Source organism: Colletotrichum fioriniae (genome assembly GCF_027942845.1).
Source record: "Colletotrichum fioriniae strain IMI 355084 chromosome Unknown scaffold_1, whole genome shotgun sequence".
Classification (NCBI taxonomy): domain Eukaryota; kingdom Fungi; phylum Ascomycota; class Sordariomycetes; order Glomerellales; family Glomerellaceae; genus Colletotrichum; species Colletotrichum fioriniae.
In genome coordinates, this window is record NW_027076837.1 from 5,289,814 (window position 1) to 5,306,266 (window position 16,453).

The 16,453-nt window shown below is 49.5% G+C and overlaps 3 protein-coding genes and 1 non-coding gene across 4 annotated transcripts; 2 read left to right on the forward strand and 2 right to left on the reverse strand.

The window, feature by feature from the left end:
• Positions 1 to 57: 57 nt before the first annotated feature.
• N0V96_001349 lies at positions 58 to 138 on the forward strand. The gene has a single exon. It is a non-coding gene; the product is annotated as a tRNA-Gly (tRNA).
• Positions 139 to 8,083: 7,945 nt separating this feature from the next.
• N0V96_001350 (uncharacterized protein) lies at positions 8,084 to 10,180 on the forward strand (the record flags this gene model as incomplete). The annotated part of the gene is made up of 2 exons (XM_053192010.1): positions 8,084 to 9,191; positions 9,252 to 10,180. 2 exons carry the CDS (start codon positions 8,084 to 8,086, stop codon positions 10,178 to 10,180), a joined length of 2,037 nt encoding a protein of 678 aa, XP_053050618.1.
• A 259-nt stretch (positions 10,181 to 10,439) lies between these two features.
• N0V96_001351 (uncharacterized protein) lies at positions 10,440 to 11,546 on the reverse strand (the record flags this gene model as incomplete). Its single annotated transcript, XM_053192009.1, has 1 exon — positions 10,440 to 11,546. The coding sequence occupies one exon, from the start codon at positions 11,544 to 11,546 to the stop codon at positions 10,440 to 10,442; it is 1,107 nt and encodes a 368-aa protein (XP_053050617.1).
• Positions 11,547 to 13,061: 1,515 nt separating this feature from the next.
• CDR1_2 (Multidrug resistance protein) lies at positions 13,062 to 16,422 on the reverse strand (the record flags this gene model as incomplete). Its single annotated transcript, XM_053192008.2, has 7 exons — positions 13,062 to 13,497; positions 13,553 to 14,016; positions 14,077 to 14,699; positions 14,771 to 15,083; positions 15,133 to 15,496; positions 15,553 to 16,139; positions 16,207 to 16,422. The coding sequence occupies 7 exons, from the start codon at positions 16,420 to 16,422 to the stop codon at positions 13,062 to 13,064; spliced, it is 3,003 nt and encodes a 1,000-aa protein (XP_053050616.2).
• Between the last annotated feature and the right edge of the window lie 31 nt (positions 16,423 to 16,453).

Genomic DNA, 16,453 nt, shown 5'->3' on the forward strand with positions numbered 1-16,453 from the left:
GCCGCGGGTCGAGGCTTCAGGGACGACACTGCGGACCGGATGATCATCTGGTCATCTGCGTCGATGGTTTAGTGGTAAAATTCTCCGTTGCCATCCATCAGCGTCGGGGAGCCGGGGGTTCGATTCCCCCTCGACGCAATCTTTTACTTTTTGACAGTAGAAAACGTTATGTAAAGAGCTATTGTGCCCGTCAATGTGACTAGCTTACACTTCTTACACTTTGTTCATCGAGGTGGCTCTTTACACTTTATTGTATGGCTCGATAACCCTTTCTTTTCATTAACTACCAACATCTTTTTCTATCACCATAAGCGAAAGACGGAAAGTTCTCCATGTGTGATTGTATAATCATTCGGCACCGCCATCGTTGACAGAAACAGATTCCCAAGACCTTCCGTAGCCAGTAGGGAGTTGTATATGATTCCTATGGGCGATGCAGCAAGCATGACTGAGGTACCGTTGCTGGCAGATAAGAGCTTCGGCGCCAGCCTCATGAGCCTTAAGCCCTCCATCGACGGCTGCCACCTATGTTTGACCTCATTTGGTGTGTAAAGAGGATCTTCCGCTGGCTTGAGCATTGTTCTTTCGATATCTTCAGGGAATGGTACTGGATGCCGCCTGCCTGTATCCAAAAAAGCTTGTAGATTCATAAGCTGTGTGATTGAAGCATTGTAAATGATGAGCTCGGCAGCCTGTTCCGGCGTCTTCACCTCGATTGGCTTAGCCAGCAAATCTTTAGCCCAGGGCAGTGATATGTCTTCCGCTCCTTCGTCGAGAGGCATGTCAAATTCCTTCGCAGCACCCGGGTTGTTGTACTCCCAGCTCCATCTCCAATCACGTAGATCCCTAAGAAGCTGATCAATCTTAGCACGCGCGGCCTCTATCTCGTTGTTGAACAACAGTCGGTTGCTTGATGCGACGGAAAAGGTGAGACCGGGAATGTCGACAAAAAGATCCATCAGGAGGTCGTGGGAGGTCTTGGGTATGAATTGCCACGGAATGGTTTTCCACCTCGTTTGTTCAAAGAAAGTGTGGTCATGCTCATTGAACGAGTTACACGCCTGATACCAAAGTACTTTCTATCAGCAGAGACCACAAATAGTCAAGAAATCAAAGGATCAAGCCTGAAATCCTCTTACGTGAAGCGCCCTGATTTGGCGTAAGTAGGTCAACATCGGCTCTTGCTGAAAGCACTCTGGCCCGCACATTTCTATAATTTTCGACATGCCGTAATAATGAGGAACGTTGGGCACGTTCTCCACCGCATACTGTACTTGTCAGCATAGGAATTGTGATGTCAAGCGCGTACGTGTGACCGAAGTTCTTTTTCGAAGACTTACTTGGTAAAGACTTAGGATGATGATTGTAAAGGCCCACCTAGCCAATTCCTGATTGGACTTCGCTGACACGGCGTGATGTAACGCTCTAATTACTTTGCCATTTAACTCATAGCCCTCGGCCACCATGCTCGGCTCGTTGACAGAATTTCCCATGAAGCCGAGCGCGGTCGCCAGACTTCCTGTGTAATCTGCCCTGGCCACGTCTGAATCTAACTCTCCGTCTAATGACATTCGAAAGAGAGGTTTCCAGAACGGAGCCCAGCGGTAGTGCGCTACAAGGTGGGAAAAAGCCATCCGATTACGGAAAGCTGTGAAAGGGAGCTCTGGAACGATGTCCTGGTGAACTACAGTGCTCGAGCTTGTGTTTGATACTCTGACTAGTTGTTGACTGCCACCAGCATCGCCAGTGGCGGCAAAATTCTGCATCCGGAGTGGCAACTCGTAGCCCAGGCATTTGTGGCCGGATTTGAGACATCTCTCGCATGCAGGTCGAGCTTTGTCTACGTAATTCCAGGTGCGTGTTAGTGACATAGCTGTATTTGAACTTCTGTAGGCTGAAGTTTTCACAGAAGGGGCAAGACAAACATACCACACTTGACCCGTCTTCGTCGACAAGTATGACAATAGCCACTAGTTGGCGGACGTCCCATAGTAAAATGTACTGTTGGGTAACGTAGGTGAATTTTGTTCAAGGCAAGTAAGAATGTTTACGATGGCTATGCCAACTATGAGCCCACTGGAGTTGCTTGCGAAAAAGATTGAGGAATCTGTCGCCGCGGACGTTCTTGTTATGGAAGATGGACTTAGCATGATATATATTGCTTCTGAGTCAATAAAGAGAGCAACAAAAAACCCCGTCTTGAAATGTTGTCGAGTAGAATCGATCATGTTGTCCCATCATCCAATATTGAGAAGACCCACCCCTGTCTTCAGTGCCGGACATCACGGAGACGTGGGGCGAAAAAGATCGAGTAAGCAAAACGAGCGGCAAAATCCACTTAGTCGCGGGCGCTGCAGGTAACAAGGCACTTTTAGACTATTTAGTCATCCCAGAAGATGTAAGGTAAGCCGCACTCTAATTCCCTTCGGTTCTAATGCATCACTTGGCAGCAGAAAGTCCGAAGCCCCCACTGGCTGCTCATTGGCCAGGCTCATGCTGACCGCAGCTTCATCTAGTTATTCGGTTTCTAGTCCAATCATGGAGACGTATTTAGACCTGCACGCGAAGATCGCCACGGGTCCTTTTTAGATAATCACGAGGATTGTATGCCGAAAAGAGGCGCTGGTCTCATCGGTGCCTCTTGTCACTTCGTTGCCTTCATGGATAATGACAGCATCGTTGCGGTGGATCACAGGTTGATATCAGCCCGTACTCGATTGTTTACCTATTGCGTGCTGGCATTCCTTCTTTGGCGTATTACGTTAGCAGGCGAAGTTGGAGGTTGGTTGATGATCCGCTGGATCGTATGATGTAGAACTTATGCTGCATTCAATAAGCATTTGGTCCTGACGATCTGTGCCTTTGATCATCTACATTTGCCAAACGTATTAGTCTGTTCTATTCTGAATGCCCCTGATCGATATCCCGGTGAAGTGATGAAGTGACACCTTTTAAATAATAAGGTAGCCACATTGCCCGCAAGACCTGATAAGCTGAGGCAATCGGTGGCTGAGAGCAGGGATATAAGAATCAGAGTTGAAGAAGCGTATCTCGTTATTGATACTGGATCTCCGATGGTTCTTTTAGCGGCTCCTTCCGACTGACTCACGGTGGATTGGTTCTCCACGATTGGCATGTGTGTGCTAACTGATTCTGATATGACTACTAAGTAACTTACCGTCTTTCCACTGCCTAGGCGCACACACCGAAGGAACTACGGCCAGACGGTTCCTCTTAACCATACTCTAAAAGTACGATTGTTTATTTTCATGCGTTCTTCGCAACTAGCACTCCGGGTAGCGGATTGCCTGTGGTCAAAACTTTTCATGTCGCAATGGCCAAGAGTTAGCCGGGAGTACTTAAATTCATTTGAGAAGGCTGCATCGGAGGACCGCTGCGTGACTTTGGGAGCATTGGTTTAAATAGGGCTTCAGAGCTGAGATGTAGAGCCGGACATGTCTTCTACTAATATCATCATTCACATGTTCCATCTCTTGGATGCAAGTGATGTTCCCAGCTGAACTTGATGAAATAAGGACACTGCCAAGGCACTTGGTGAAAGGTTTTCTCACTGGTAGTCGGAATATCAAGAGTCGTATGTCCATTGCTTTCTTGATATCAACAGACAAACTACATGCCGGCGCTGGAGTGCTCGATTACCTTAGTCAGGTAGGTAAAGTATAGGTTTGTTTATACAAGCGATCCGTTCTTGCTATTAAGCTCTCAACAGTCCCTATATAATTAGCAGACAAAAAAAAAAAAAAGGCCACCACTGTTGTGGCTACATAAGGTATCTTGGTGCCCATGCTGGGATCGAACTCGGGTAGTTACTTACTCATACGCGCTGAGCCTGTCGTCGAGTAGGCTGATTGGCGTATTTATTATTGACCGTGAACCACTCCACCACCCAGGCAGTTGGACCTGACCCGCTGGCCTAGACGGACGCCTTCTGGCCAGTGGCAGCATTTGGATTGAGAGGCTTTATCAAGGCTTCCTGTGTGTGAGGGTGGTGGAATATTCATTAGGTGAAGGCTTGGCCAACAAGGAAGGTCCGGCCATCACCTCTTTGTCTCCTTCCCCGGCCTGACCGCAGTTGAGCAGGCACACTTTCCAGACCTTGCCCCCCTATTTCGAGGGGATAGTGATGGTTTAGGACATCTTATCCGTAGAACCGATTGATTTACATGCCATTTGCAGTATTGCTAATCAAACATGCTTTTGCAGGGTGACTTCGCACAAACTCAAATATTCAAGCCTGTAAGGGGAGACTCCGCCCGATCCGACCACGATTATTACAAAAGGAGCTCCATTTGTACAATAAGCTGGAATAGTGATCTTAAAGCTCGGTTTCTCTAGCTCCAATTTTACCACCCAAAACCGGAAGGTAACGGTCTTTTTCATCATGGGGCTGACTTTATACGGCTTGTTGATTGTAACTTCCGTGGTTCAGGCAAATTCATTCCAACACCTGGCAGAGAGAGCTCTCAGTGATTCGTACGACTATGTCATCATTGGCGGCGGAACTGCTGGCATAACGCTGGCGTCAAGACTCAGTGCCGACAACTCTCGTGAGTTGAACGCTCATGATACGTTCATCGAACATGCTTTAGGTAGCTTTGCTGACACACCGAGAATCTACAGGCACAGTTCTAGTTATTGAGGCAGGATTGCCGTCAGTGGGCTTCTCAAGGAATCGTACAGTTGGTGAAGATGTCTGACTTCCAGCCAGTGACGACTATGAAGCCGCTGTGATGATCCCTCGCTTCTACCCAGGGGCCTCTGGCTTTGCTCCGAACACCCGGTACGACTGGAACTTGACTTCAATCTCGCAAAAGTTCCTATCAGGGCAGACCATCAACCTCACGCAGGGGCATACAGTCGGTGGAAGCAGCACGGTTAATGCGATGATTTTCGGTCGCGGAATGCCTTCCAACTATGACGCCTGGGCCGCTCTTGGAAACGAGGGCTGGGATTTCGCGGGTCTGCTGCCTTACTTCATGAAGGTGCGCTTGTAACGGTCGGCAAGAAGCATGGATGTTGGTTGCGCTAACGCATTTCTCTTAAACGTGAAGAGCGAAAGCTTCACCGCAGCAACGCCTGAGAATGCGGCCACGTATGATATGATGTTCGATGCCGCTTGCCATGGTTTTGAAGGACCGGTCCAATCAAGCTACCTAGCATGGTCACATCCGAACAATAGCAAGTTACTACCCCGCACCTGTAAAATACTTCTGTGTTAACTAATTTTACCAAAATTATATAGCAAACTTCCTTGATGCCATGCATGGGCTGGGAATCAATACGCCTTTGGACCAAGGCTGCAGCCCACTTGGTGTATACCTGACTACTCATTCTATCCACCCAAGAAATCAATCAAGATCAAGTGCAAGAACAGCTCATTATGATCACATTGTGGGCAGAGTCAACCTTGACATACTCACTGGGCACCAAGCAACAAAGCTGTTGTTCAGTACTGGCGGAGAAAAGCCTAGAGCTACGGGGGTTGAGGTGGGTTGTGTTACAGTCCTGGAGAGCTCTCGGCGGGGAAAGATGTGCTGACTTCGACTTGGAAAAGTTCTCACCCGGATCTGGCTTGAAAGTCAATAGAGTTGAAGCTCGTCAGGAAGTCATCGTGTCAGCAGGTGCTCTGAATACCCCGAAGCTTCTACAACTGTCCGGCATCGGGCCAGCATTCCTCACGTCTCAGCATGGCATTCTCTCAATAATCGACTTACCAGGCGTCGGCGCAAATCTGCAGGATCATCCATTCGGGCTAATGCTTGCTTCTTGTAAGTGCACTGGCAAGTCTCCAGTCATATGGAAGTCATTGCATGGCTGACTCACTTGACACATATTAGTGAGTACCGGGATACCCGGGAATTACGAGCTGGAAAACTCAACATTTGATGCTGAGCAAAGGGATCTCTACTACTCGGAACGAAAAGGTCAGTCCAGCAGTTGAGACATTGAAGTTTCTTCTGAACAATTAAGTTTTTAGGGCGCTGGACGGATACTATTGCAGAAGCGCTAGCGTTTATCCCTCTCTCGAACTTCACCCAGTCAGATGTCACTGGCAGATTACTGTCTGCTATCAGCAGTAGCACCGCTGAGTATCTCCCAGAGGACACTGACCAAACTGTCAAAGAAGGGCACTCGCGACAAGTAAAGCAAATTCTTCAAATGCACCAAGGTAATTCCACGGCCGGTATGGAGCTTCTTTACGTGGATGGTGGACGCTCAATAGTGAATATCCTGATGCACCCATTAAGCCGAGGAACGATTGCCATTAACTCCACCGATCCTTTTGCGCCCCCGGTCATCGACCCTCGCTATCTCTCTCACCCTTACGACGGCCAGGTGTTAGTTGAGTCACTACGGTTCAACCGAAAACTTCTGGCTACACAGCAAGTCGAAGCTCTTGGAGCAACGGAAACGCTGCCAGGGGTTCATATCACGAGCGATTCTGACATTTTGGAATTTATCAAAGGAGTCAGCTCTACAGAGTATCACTATGCTGGGACCTGCGCTATGCTTCCGAGGCCACTTGGTGGTGTCGTGGATTCTAACCTTAATGTGCATGGGATCGATGGCTTGAGGATAGTCGATGCTAGTATCATGCCTTTACTTCCTTCGGCGCATACCCAGGCGACGGTCTATGCAATTGCTGAAAAGGTAAAATTGTGCCCCTACGCATCGAATGACGTGAATGTGAGCGAGAGTAGTGCAGTGACTTTAGTGCTGACTGACTTCTTTTACACAGGCAGCGGATATTATCGTGAAGCAATATTCTTGATGAACGGGGTGGAAGTGGGGTTACTTGAAGATGGAGAAATAGACGAGGGGACGGTGGACAACTGTCTTGTCGAGATATCAATTGGCTGGTAGCTCCTCTAGTCACTCCGGACAATCAAATCCACTGGGTTTGGCGGCGCAGATAGTTTGTTTTACTTCTGTGACTGGTGCAACCTGCTGTTACATTTGCAATGACTTGTCAACCCTGCGAATCGCAGGAAACGTCGTAATTAAGGAGGTGGTCGTCCACTTTCGCCTGGGACATCTGACTGGCAAATAACTCTTGAGTGCCTCAGCTTGCTGTTATGATCATTTCTCACAAAAAGACTGCAGGCACAGCCGTTCATGGCTTGTAAGAGTTACAGACAGAGGGATGGCAGACTGGGGGAGGGATGGAATATGGAAAATCCTTGTGTGCACCAGAGGGCTGGGCCGGAATAGCGGTGCCGTCTTCTGCATGTCAGCATGTCCCGCCGCAAGGATGTGCTACTCGAGCCAATGATGACCACTACCGATTCTCGCGAACAGGGGACTGAGGCCCCTCACCGACCGACTTAACCAACCAACTGGGACGATGACTTCAGCCAGCTGGCCATTTTGCCTAGTGCTTACTCCGGGGCTGAAGTTGCTGGACTATGGCTTCCATATCTACACAGTAAGGTTCCAGTCTTGAACATGATCCTGATATTGGAGATTGACTCCGGCCTTCTTTTCTGATTTCCTTTTGAGGCAAAACTAAATCTTGGGTTGGAGCGATAGGATTCGGGGCCTGCTTTGCTAATACCACTAGACTGATGGACGGTGTCGGGGCGAACCTTAGTTTAGCTGTAATCTGGCACGGATGATCGAATGAGATGCCAACAATTTTCAGCACTAGCATATCCGCTAGAAGTTCATATGACCACCACGCTTCATCGAGCGGGATGGCCTTACGGCCCTGGTCTCCCAAGACCATTTGAATCGTTTGTTGCACTTGTTCCATTATGGGGAACTGCAGGGGTTACACGTGATACTTGAGCCTGCACAGGGGCTGATTTTGGCTGCCTAGCTTAACTGCATTTTGTCTCAGCCAGGCTCCGATCAGGCTGGCTGCACGCCACCGGAGAAAATCCTTCATAAATCAGGCTCTCTGCTAACATTTTCTTCTTTGAATATCTCAAGAGAGTTTTGGCCCGAATACTCACTGAACTTGCATCTTGGAAGCTCAATGTCCCTTTTCACAATCGTTCCGAGTGCTTAGAGGAGCAACGTCAATTGCTTGCATCCAAGAGAGCTGAATCCGATCGCCAACATGTCGTCATCTGACCCCACAAGCTCATCCGGCAGCGACAGCGACAACAATGACAACCAAGTTGAATTGATCGTGGCCGTTGTGGCCTTGGTAATTTCGGTTCTCGCCTTCATCATTGCGATTTTCCAGGCCCTCCAACAATACTACGCGTCGGCAACGGGCTACTCATCATGCACCCCAAAAGTCATGGGAGATTGGGCGAGGTTCACACGACGACGGTTCAAATGGTACGAGTTCCGTTTTGAAGTGGAATTTGAAGTTCCCGTCATATTCGTTGCGCCGCCGACGAACCCACGGGGACCCCTCGGCGTACACGACGACAAAGAGATTACCTACATGACCGGGACGACAGACAGTTACAAGAAGACGTATACCTGGGACCAGGAGGAGTACGACAAGCATTCCAAAACTTTGCGGGCAGGGATGACGCGACAAGCTATCCACACCGCCGACAACGAACTCGCAAACTGGACAAGTTTGCTGATGGCAATCCAGCGTATGGAGAGGGAGTCTCGGACCTGGCAAGACAAGGAGTATTTCGGATACAACCCTCAATGGGAAGCCCAGACACCGTGTCACCCGACACAGTCCAGCACTATGGTGCCCTACACTCTTACCGTTGGCATGCAGAGGAAGAAGAAGTCTTGGGATAGTATGCCGGACAACATGAAAAAACCTTACGCAACGACAACGATCTCACACCTAGTGGAAATGGCGGCAATGTTGGGTGTTCACTGGAAAGAGTTTAACCGGAACGAGGACCGGTACCGCGGGCAAGGCAATGGATTCAGCATCACCGGCTACGACGTTGATGATCTCGGTGTTGTCTTTACGTTTGAGAAGACTGGTCCGACTTGGTTCCACGAGAACAGGGTGGTGCCGAACAATAAGGTCAAGGAGCTCTGCTTTGGATATTGTCCAACAATTTTCCGCCAGCAAAACAACGACAACTACAAGTACGCAGACGAACCAAAGGATATTGGAACACTACAGCTTGGTAGCATGTCGGCTATTGCAGAGACTCTGGTGGTGATCGGTTGCAACACTAACACTGTCCGGCATTTCCGAAAGCCTACTCCAGACACAAGACACATCCATCTCTTCCCAGGTAAGTCTTGCCATCAATCATCATATCCACGAGATTCAAACACTGACTGTCATGTTTTAGTTGCTTTCGAGATCCTAGGTATGGTGGGTGCCGTCCTCCAGATCCCCGGCACGGCTTTCCGTATGCTTCCCAACCCAACCATCTGGCATTGGGACCGAAAATCATTTTCACTGAGGACTTTCCTCAGCGACTACATCCACATTGTGGGTGAGTCGGCAGCAATCGAACCAATGCTCAGAAATGCAGAAGGATCTCGAATTGGCGTGATTCTCAAAGAAGCTAGCAAGATTGAAGACAAGTTCGAAGAGCTTGAATCTCGCGACGGTCCGGAAGCGATTCTGAGACGAACAAACAACACTGAGGAAAGAATCTACTCCAATGACCTCGTCATGGCTTTGCATTCGGCCATTTCGAAATGCGATGAGTTTCTTCAGAATCAAGAGAGGACAAACCTTGTCCAGAACGTGCTCCGTGTACACCTGCAAGAAATCTTGCGTATCTTGAACGACAAGGAAGGGGAATACAAGACGGTTGTCGTCGCTACAGGAGATCATGTCCGGTCAAAGAGAGACTCAAGGCACGACCTTGTTGTACCAGGCGCATCCCCTATCCTAAGGACGCGAGAGGAGAACGATGAGATCGAGAAGGAGGTATCGCTCCTTCAGAAGCTGGATTCTGCGTCTTCGAGCGAGAGGCATGGTGTTCTAGCTGAGATTTACCTTCTCTCGGTGCGCAAGCGGGTCATTGATGTTGTTTGCAAACAGCTGCGTGTTGATAAAGCTCGCAAAGAGCGTGGAGCTAGATCAATCATCTCTGATGCTTCCACAGAGGTGATTGCCCACGACCAGCAACAGCAGATCAATGATGTGTGGTGCACGCTCGTGTTCCGCATGGTATGCTGGTTGCTTCTGCATGATTTTCATGGCAAGGATATTCAAGTTGAGAAGAGCGAGATTTTTGGAAGCCGTCTGCCGGTTTACATCACATAAAGATGTGATCATCAAGGACACCACGAATTATGACCACGAATCTTGATGGAATGGGAAGATGTTCCAATAATGAAACTATTTATGCATTTGACTGCTCTTGTCCACAACAATTGATGTGTCTTTCCAGGATTGTCACATCTGATGTTCCATGTAATTTTTCAACTACTACCAGGACTGGCTACCTATTCCCATGGCTTTGTATGCCTAAAAGGACATTCATGCGATCTTAGGAGTTACACAAACGCTAATTATCAGATATTTAAGCCCCATTCGTGCCATTAGTACCTTTTTCACGCTTCTTCAACTCCTCGCGGACCGCAGGCAGAATATAGCGACCATAGTCAATAGCATCGTTGAGGTTGTCATATCCACGGATAGAAATTAACTCTGCGCCAAGGTCGACATAGTCCAAAATGGAGTCGTTGATGGTCTTGGGAGACCCGACTAGTGCCGTAGAGGCTCCGCGGGCGTTGGTTGCAGTGACGGTGGGGTACCACAACGCGCGGTCCTGAACCTCGCCTTTCTTGGCGATGTCAAGCAAACGCTGCGAGCCGACGTTCTGAGGCTCGGGGCCGTTCTGACCAGGCTTGCCCTGTCCGGCAGAAATATTCCCCTTAAGCGCATCAAGAGTGCGGTGTGCCTTGGCCCACGCAAGCTCCTCCGTCTCGGCGATGATGGGACGGAAGGTGACCCAGATGCGGGGCCGGTCCTTGCGGCCGGCCTTCTCGGCCTCGGCGTAGATGCGGTCGATCTGCTCCTTTGTCTCTTTCAACGGCTCGCCCCACAGTCCGAAAATGTCGGCGAGGGAACCACCAATGCGGTATGCCTCGGGAGATGAGCCGCCAACGGAAACGGGAATCGTGCCCTTTGTCGGGCGGACGCTGCTGTGGAAGTCTTTGAAGGTGTAGTACTTGCTCTCCCAGCTGAACGGTTCCGGCGATTCCCATGCACGGCGGAGAATCTTGATGTAGTCCTCAAGGCGACCATATCGCTCGTCCTTTGAGAGAAAGTCACCCTCCTTGGCTTGCTCTGCATCGCTTCCACCGGCAATAAAGTGCACGACGACACGGCCCTTGCTGAGTTGGTCGAGCGTTGCCAGGGCTTTTGCGGCAACGGTGGGATAGAGGGTGTTTGGCCGCAAGGCGATGATGACGCTGACGTTCTTGGTTACCGCTGCAATGGTTGCGCCAATTGTGAAGGGATCAAATGAGTTTGAGCCGTAAGGAACGAGTGTGTAGTTGAAGCCGTAGTCGTCCAAGTTCTTGGCGTAGCGGACTAGGAACTCGGGATCGACGCCAGCACCGGGGATCGGGTTGATCTCCGTTGAGGCGTTGGGGAAAGTTACGCTGATAAACTCGGTCGGCATTTTGCTATGTGGTTCTGGGGTTTGGGTATCAATACTGTAAAATAATGTTCTTCATGACATTGCTATTCGCGATTTATGCGGCCGCCTATATACACCTGTTGCACGATATGACGACAACTGCAAGATAATCACGCCTTACACCCCGAGCCGAAATCGGCAAGGGGCTCCCCAGTGAGATGTCACCATAACCCCATCTAAATCCAGCACACTTGATCCATGTGGCAAAGAGCATCTGGCATCTTTGTAGTTAGCCGTTCTGTGAGCCCCAAGGGAAAATCACCAGTTCTTCGACGTGGTTAGTTGTCGGGCGGGATGCGATCGGTGCTCGGTTACTTGGCGATGCGGCCCCAGACCGGGGCAGTTCCGTCAAGATATGCAAACCGGACAACACACCAAGGCTTGAGATCACCGTCGACAATTCATCCGTAACTCTCAGCTTCTGAAACTGCCGAAAACACCTATCAGCACCAAATTACCCCGCTCCATATCAACACGCAATTCTCAGGATCAGTTCCACACATCCACAACTTGGGGCCAACGTCGGCCATGCCCGCACACTTGAAGCCCCGAACGCTCGACATTGGCTGATTAAAGAGGCGCAGTACCTCCGACACGGATCTTATCGTGCCATTTACTTACAAATCAACGATTGTGCAACAGGCAAATTATTGTTGTGATTTGTCAACAGAAATGAAAACCAACTCCGGGCGTACCACCGTAGATTACAACCCCTCTCCGTCCAGAGCCAAAATTGCTACAAGCGTGGTCTCCATTGATAGGGGGGAAACAAGTGGGATTAAGTCCATTTAATTCAAATCAATTCCTATCTGTGAGACAGTAAGAATTTAGCACTAGAATCGTGCCTTACATCCGCTCTACTAGGTATGATGAATGGGCTTCTATTGAAATCTCTACGATCTACAAGAACAAGCAACATAAACTCTCCTAGGCTTCAAGATGGCCTACCAATCACTCATCTCTCGCGATTGGAGAACCTACGACACATGATTAAACAAATCTCAATCGTCAATGAATGGAATTAGCTCGTTGACATTTCCTCAGTCCAATCTACCCGAGTTTTAAAGCCTGAACCAATGATTGCACTTCCCAGATGAGAGCGATATTTTGATTTTGGAAGTTTATCTACTTATTATACAGCCGATCGAGATACTATGTTGTAAAGGAAATTTCTTACTAATACTCTATGTGGTGGCTTTTTTTCCGGCTTTACAGGCGCAAAAGATCGACCTTAACGGGGTCAGGCTTTCAAGGGAAATCACACGATACGGTACACTTTTTAACTACACGGTACGCGCAATGTGCCCCAAGCACGCGCTCAACTCAATATTACTAATACTCTATAATCAAGTCCTTCGAAAGGTGTATGAAGAAAATTGTTCGGGACTAGTAATCATGCATTCTTGAGTCTTTCTAGAAAGCCAATGAAACTCCTGAGGCCCTGCGTGCCCCTTCTATACTGAATGATTGAACTCGAAGAAGCTGAAAATCTGTTTCTTATGAAGACTTCTTCTTCCAAAGTTGAGCGAGTGAGTGCTTCTTCGGCACCCGCGCCAGCCAATACAGCGACAAAGCTGCAAACAAGTTGAAGATGATGTAGACCCACATCAGCCCATACGATCGCCATCGTCTACCGTACGAAGTAGATGTGGTAGCCAAGAAAGCATCTGTCGTAGCCAGAGGGCAGAATTGACAGACGTCGGTGCTGTTGGGGTTGACGACACTGCCGCCGGCCATTTGCATGTACGGGGCCATGTAATCACCACATGCGGTTCCATTCGCGGGACTGAACTGCAGTAGCTCAAGTTCAGAGCAATTGACCTTGTTATGGGCTAGTCCCGTTGACAAGAGACCTTCAACTAGGTAGGTCAAGGGTGAGACGCGGTACATGAATTTCCAGAAGCCTGGAAGGGCGTTTACTGGTACAATGACACTGTTGACTCGTTAGTTCCAAGACGTCAGGCAGATCGGACTGGTGTTGAACTTACCCGCAAAAGATCAGGCACAAGGCAAAGAGTAGAAGAGAAAGGGTCGCTCCAATCTCTGCCGTTGGCACACCAGCGACAACCATGTCGGCAAAAGTCGACTCGAAGAGCATAAAGGCCCAGATAAGTAGGAACATGAGGCCACCACGTTCCGTAACCGCATCCGTCGGGATGGCATTACGATACATGCCGACGAGATAGTAGAATGGGAAGAAGATTACGATAGCAGCCAGAGTGTTCCAAGGAAGCTCGACGATGATGTTCACTAACACGAATACATACCAAGAGTACGCCCTGGAGGCGCGTTCTCTCGCCTCGTATTGCTCGCGTTGCAAGATGAAGTTGGGCATCGTTTGGTACACGAGGAACGCAAAGACCACCAATAACATGAAGATGGAAAACATCTGACTCTGAAGTCCTTGCATCGTGAGTGGTGAGTTGTAGAAAGACACGCCGATGAACAAGCTCTGTGCGAAGTGTTAGTTGAAGATTCATGAAGTCGTCTACCAATAAGCATTGAAACTTACCGTGCCACCAGACAAGATTAACTTGGAGTAAATATACGAAGGTGTGCGCCAATACTGTTGGAAGACGCGCTCAGTGCACAAGGCAAGCTGGACATGAAACAGTGCAGCATAAGTAGACATCTCATCGGGACTCGATGTCGAGCCATTGGCCGCCACGCCCTGCTCCAGGCGCTCAAGCTCGCGGCGCATCTCGGCACACTCATGGCTCTCCTTCCATGTCTCGGGCCAATCCCTCTCAGCCTTGGCGCCCGGCGCAGCGCCGATGACTTTGAGCATCCATTCGGCAGGGTTCTCGTCCTGTCCGCAAGGCGTTGCTCCGTACTGCTCAAAGTAGCTCGTGAGAACGCGGGAGTTCTCGCCAATATCGCCAAAGTAGACCGTTTTACCGCCATGTGCGAGAAGGAGGAGACGGTCAAATTGCTGGAATAGAAGAGCGGAGGGTTGATGGATTGTCACAAGGATGGCTTGGCCGTTTTCGGAGAGCTTTCGGATGAGTGATGAGATTGACCATGCTGTCTGGCTGTCGAGGCCTGAGGTCGGTTCGTCAAGGAAGAGGAGGAGATCAGGCCTCGCAGCGAGCTCGACGCCAATGGTTAGTCGTTTTCGCTGCTCAACATTTAGGCCTGTGAGAGCACGAATTAGCTTAAAACTCCTTGAGGACAAGGTGCAAAGACTAAGGTAGTTGAACACTTACCTTCTCCGGGCACTCCAACAATGGCATCGGCGTATGCCTCCATCTCCAGAAGTCCAATTACCTCTTCAACATAGTCGCACTTCTCTTGCTTGCTAACTGAAGCTGGCTGACGTAGCATGGCGCTGAATCGCAAAGCTTCCCTAACAGTGGATGTCTCGAGGTGGATGTCTTGTTGCTGGACGTAACCGGCCTTTCGCTGGAAAGACTGGTCTCTGGGAATGCCGTTGACCAGGATATCTCCAGTCACAACACCCATTGTCACTCTATTCGCCAGGACATCAAGAAGAGTAGTCTTGCCAGCGCCAGTAGAGCCCTAGGCTGTTCGTCAGTGCGTGCCGCATCTAGAACGGGGACGTACTTACCATTAAAGCAGTCAAAGTTCCTGGCTTCACCCATCCGCTAGCTTTGTCGAGAATTCTGCGGTTATTACCCTTGATAGAAATGTCGTAGCAAACATCTTTCCAGTGGAATACTGATTGGCTCTTGTGGATCACGGCTTGCTTGACACCGGAGCCCGCAATATGTCCTTCTGACTTTTCATGTTGATGAACACGTTCAGATTGGCCGGTCTCTTCATCGGATGAGTTCTTTGATAGTTTCGGGGCCGAGTGACCGCGCCGGAAAATCAACACCTCACCCTTGGAGCGGTCTGTGGTGATGTACTCGGCCGCGAGCAAGTAAACACACATGAAGGAGACGATGAAGGCAATCAGAATACCGAAGTTCCTGAGTGACACATTAGAATTATTTGTGAAAAGCCTTCCACAAGAGCTAGAACATACCTCCAAATGTGAGACTTGTAGTAGCTGAAAGTGGCATTCATGTAGAAGTCACCGTCAACGAAGTCTGCGCCTGGTGCAGCACCAGCAACCGAGCACGTTCTCTCATTGGGCGCCGCAGTCGGGTAGGCCGGAACAAATGAAGGACAGGGAAACTGCCGACCATTGAATTCGTTGGCGACGAGACTTTCGAATGCGTATGCGATGGGGTTGATGTAGTTGATCCAGCGGAGCCAGCCTTTCATGTCACGGGTCGGGAGGATGAAGCCGGTGTAGATGACGAGCGACAAGATGAAGATCGCGGCTGGCGTCAAGGCTTGGTGGATGGTACGGGACGTCTGGCCGATGGTTCTGATGATCATGGACATTGAAAGCGTGGTGGTGAAGCCGAAGAGGAGGAAGATGAAAAAGGCATCGGCTTCTTGGCGGAGCTTTGCCATGAAGTAGAGGGGGATGTTGAAGGCCAAGGTGGATAGAATCTTGCTGGGAAGATCGCAGATCGTGGAGGAGATGGCTTCTGAGGCGGGGTGGTACAAAGCATAGCGAGCGTGCTTTTCGACAATGGGTCGCTGAACGTATAGCGTGAGGATCTGTTTATCGCCATATTAGCCAAATCCTCTCGTCGTGGGGCTATCTGAAGAAGACTCCAAAACATACCTCAAGAGCACTGCTGAGTCCGTTGAACAAAATCGCAAAGAACAACAGAATGCAACGAGAGTTCATACTCGATGCATCAGAGGGCAGGTCGAAGAAGATACTTCCAAGAACCAAAGAGATGACCAAGTTACCACCAACAGTGACAACAAAGAACAACCAGTCACCCAAGAGACGCTGGTACCCACGCGTCATGCAGAGCCAGATTTGCATGGGCATGGAGATGGTGTAAGGTGATTGCGGAGTCCTG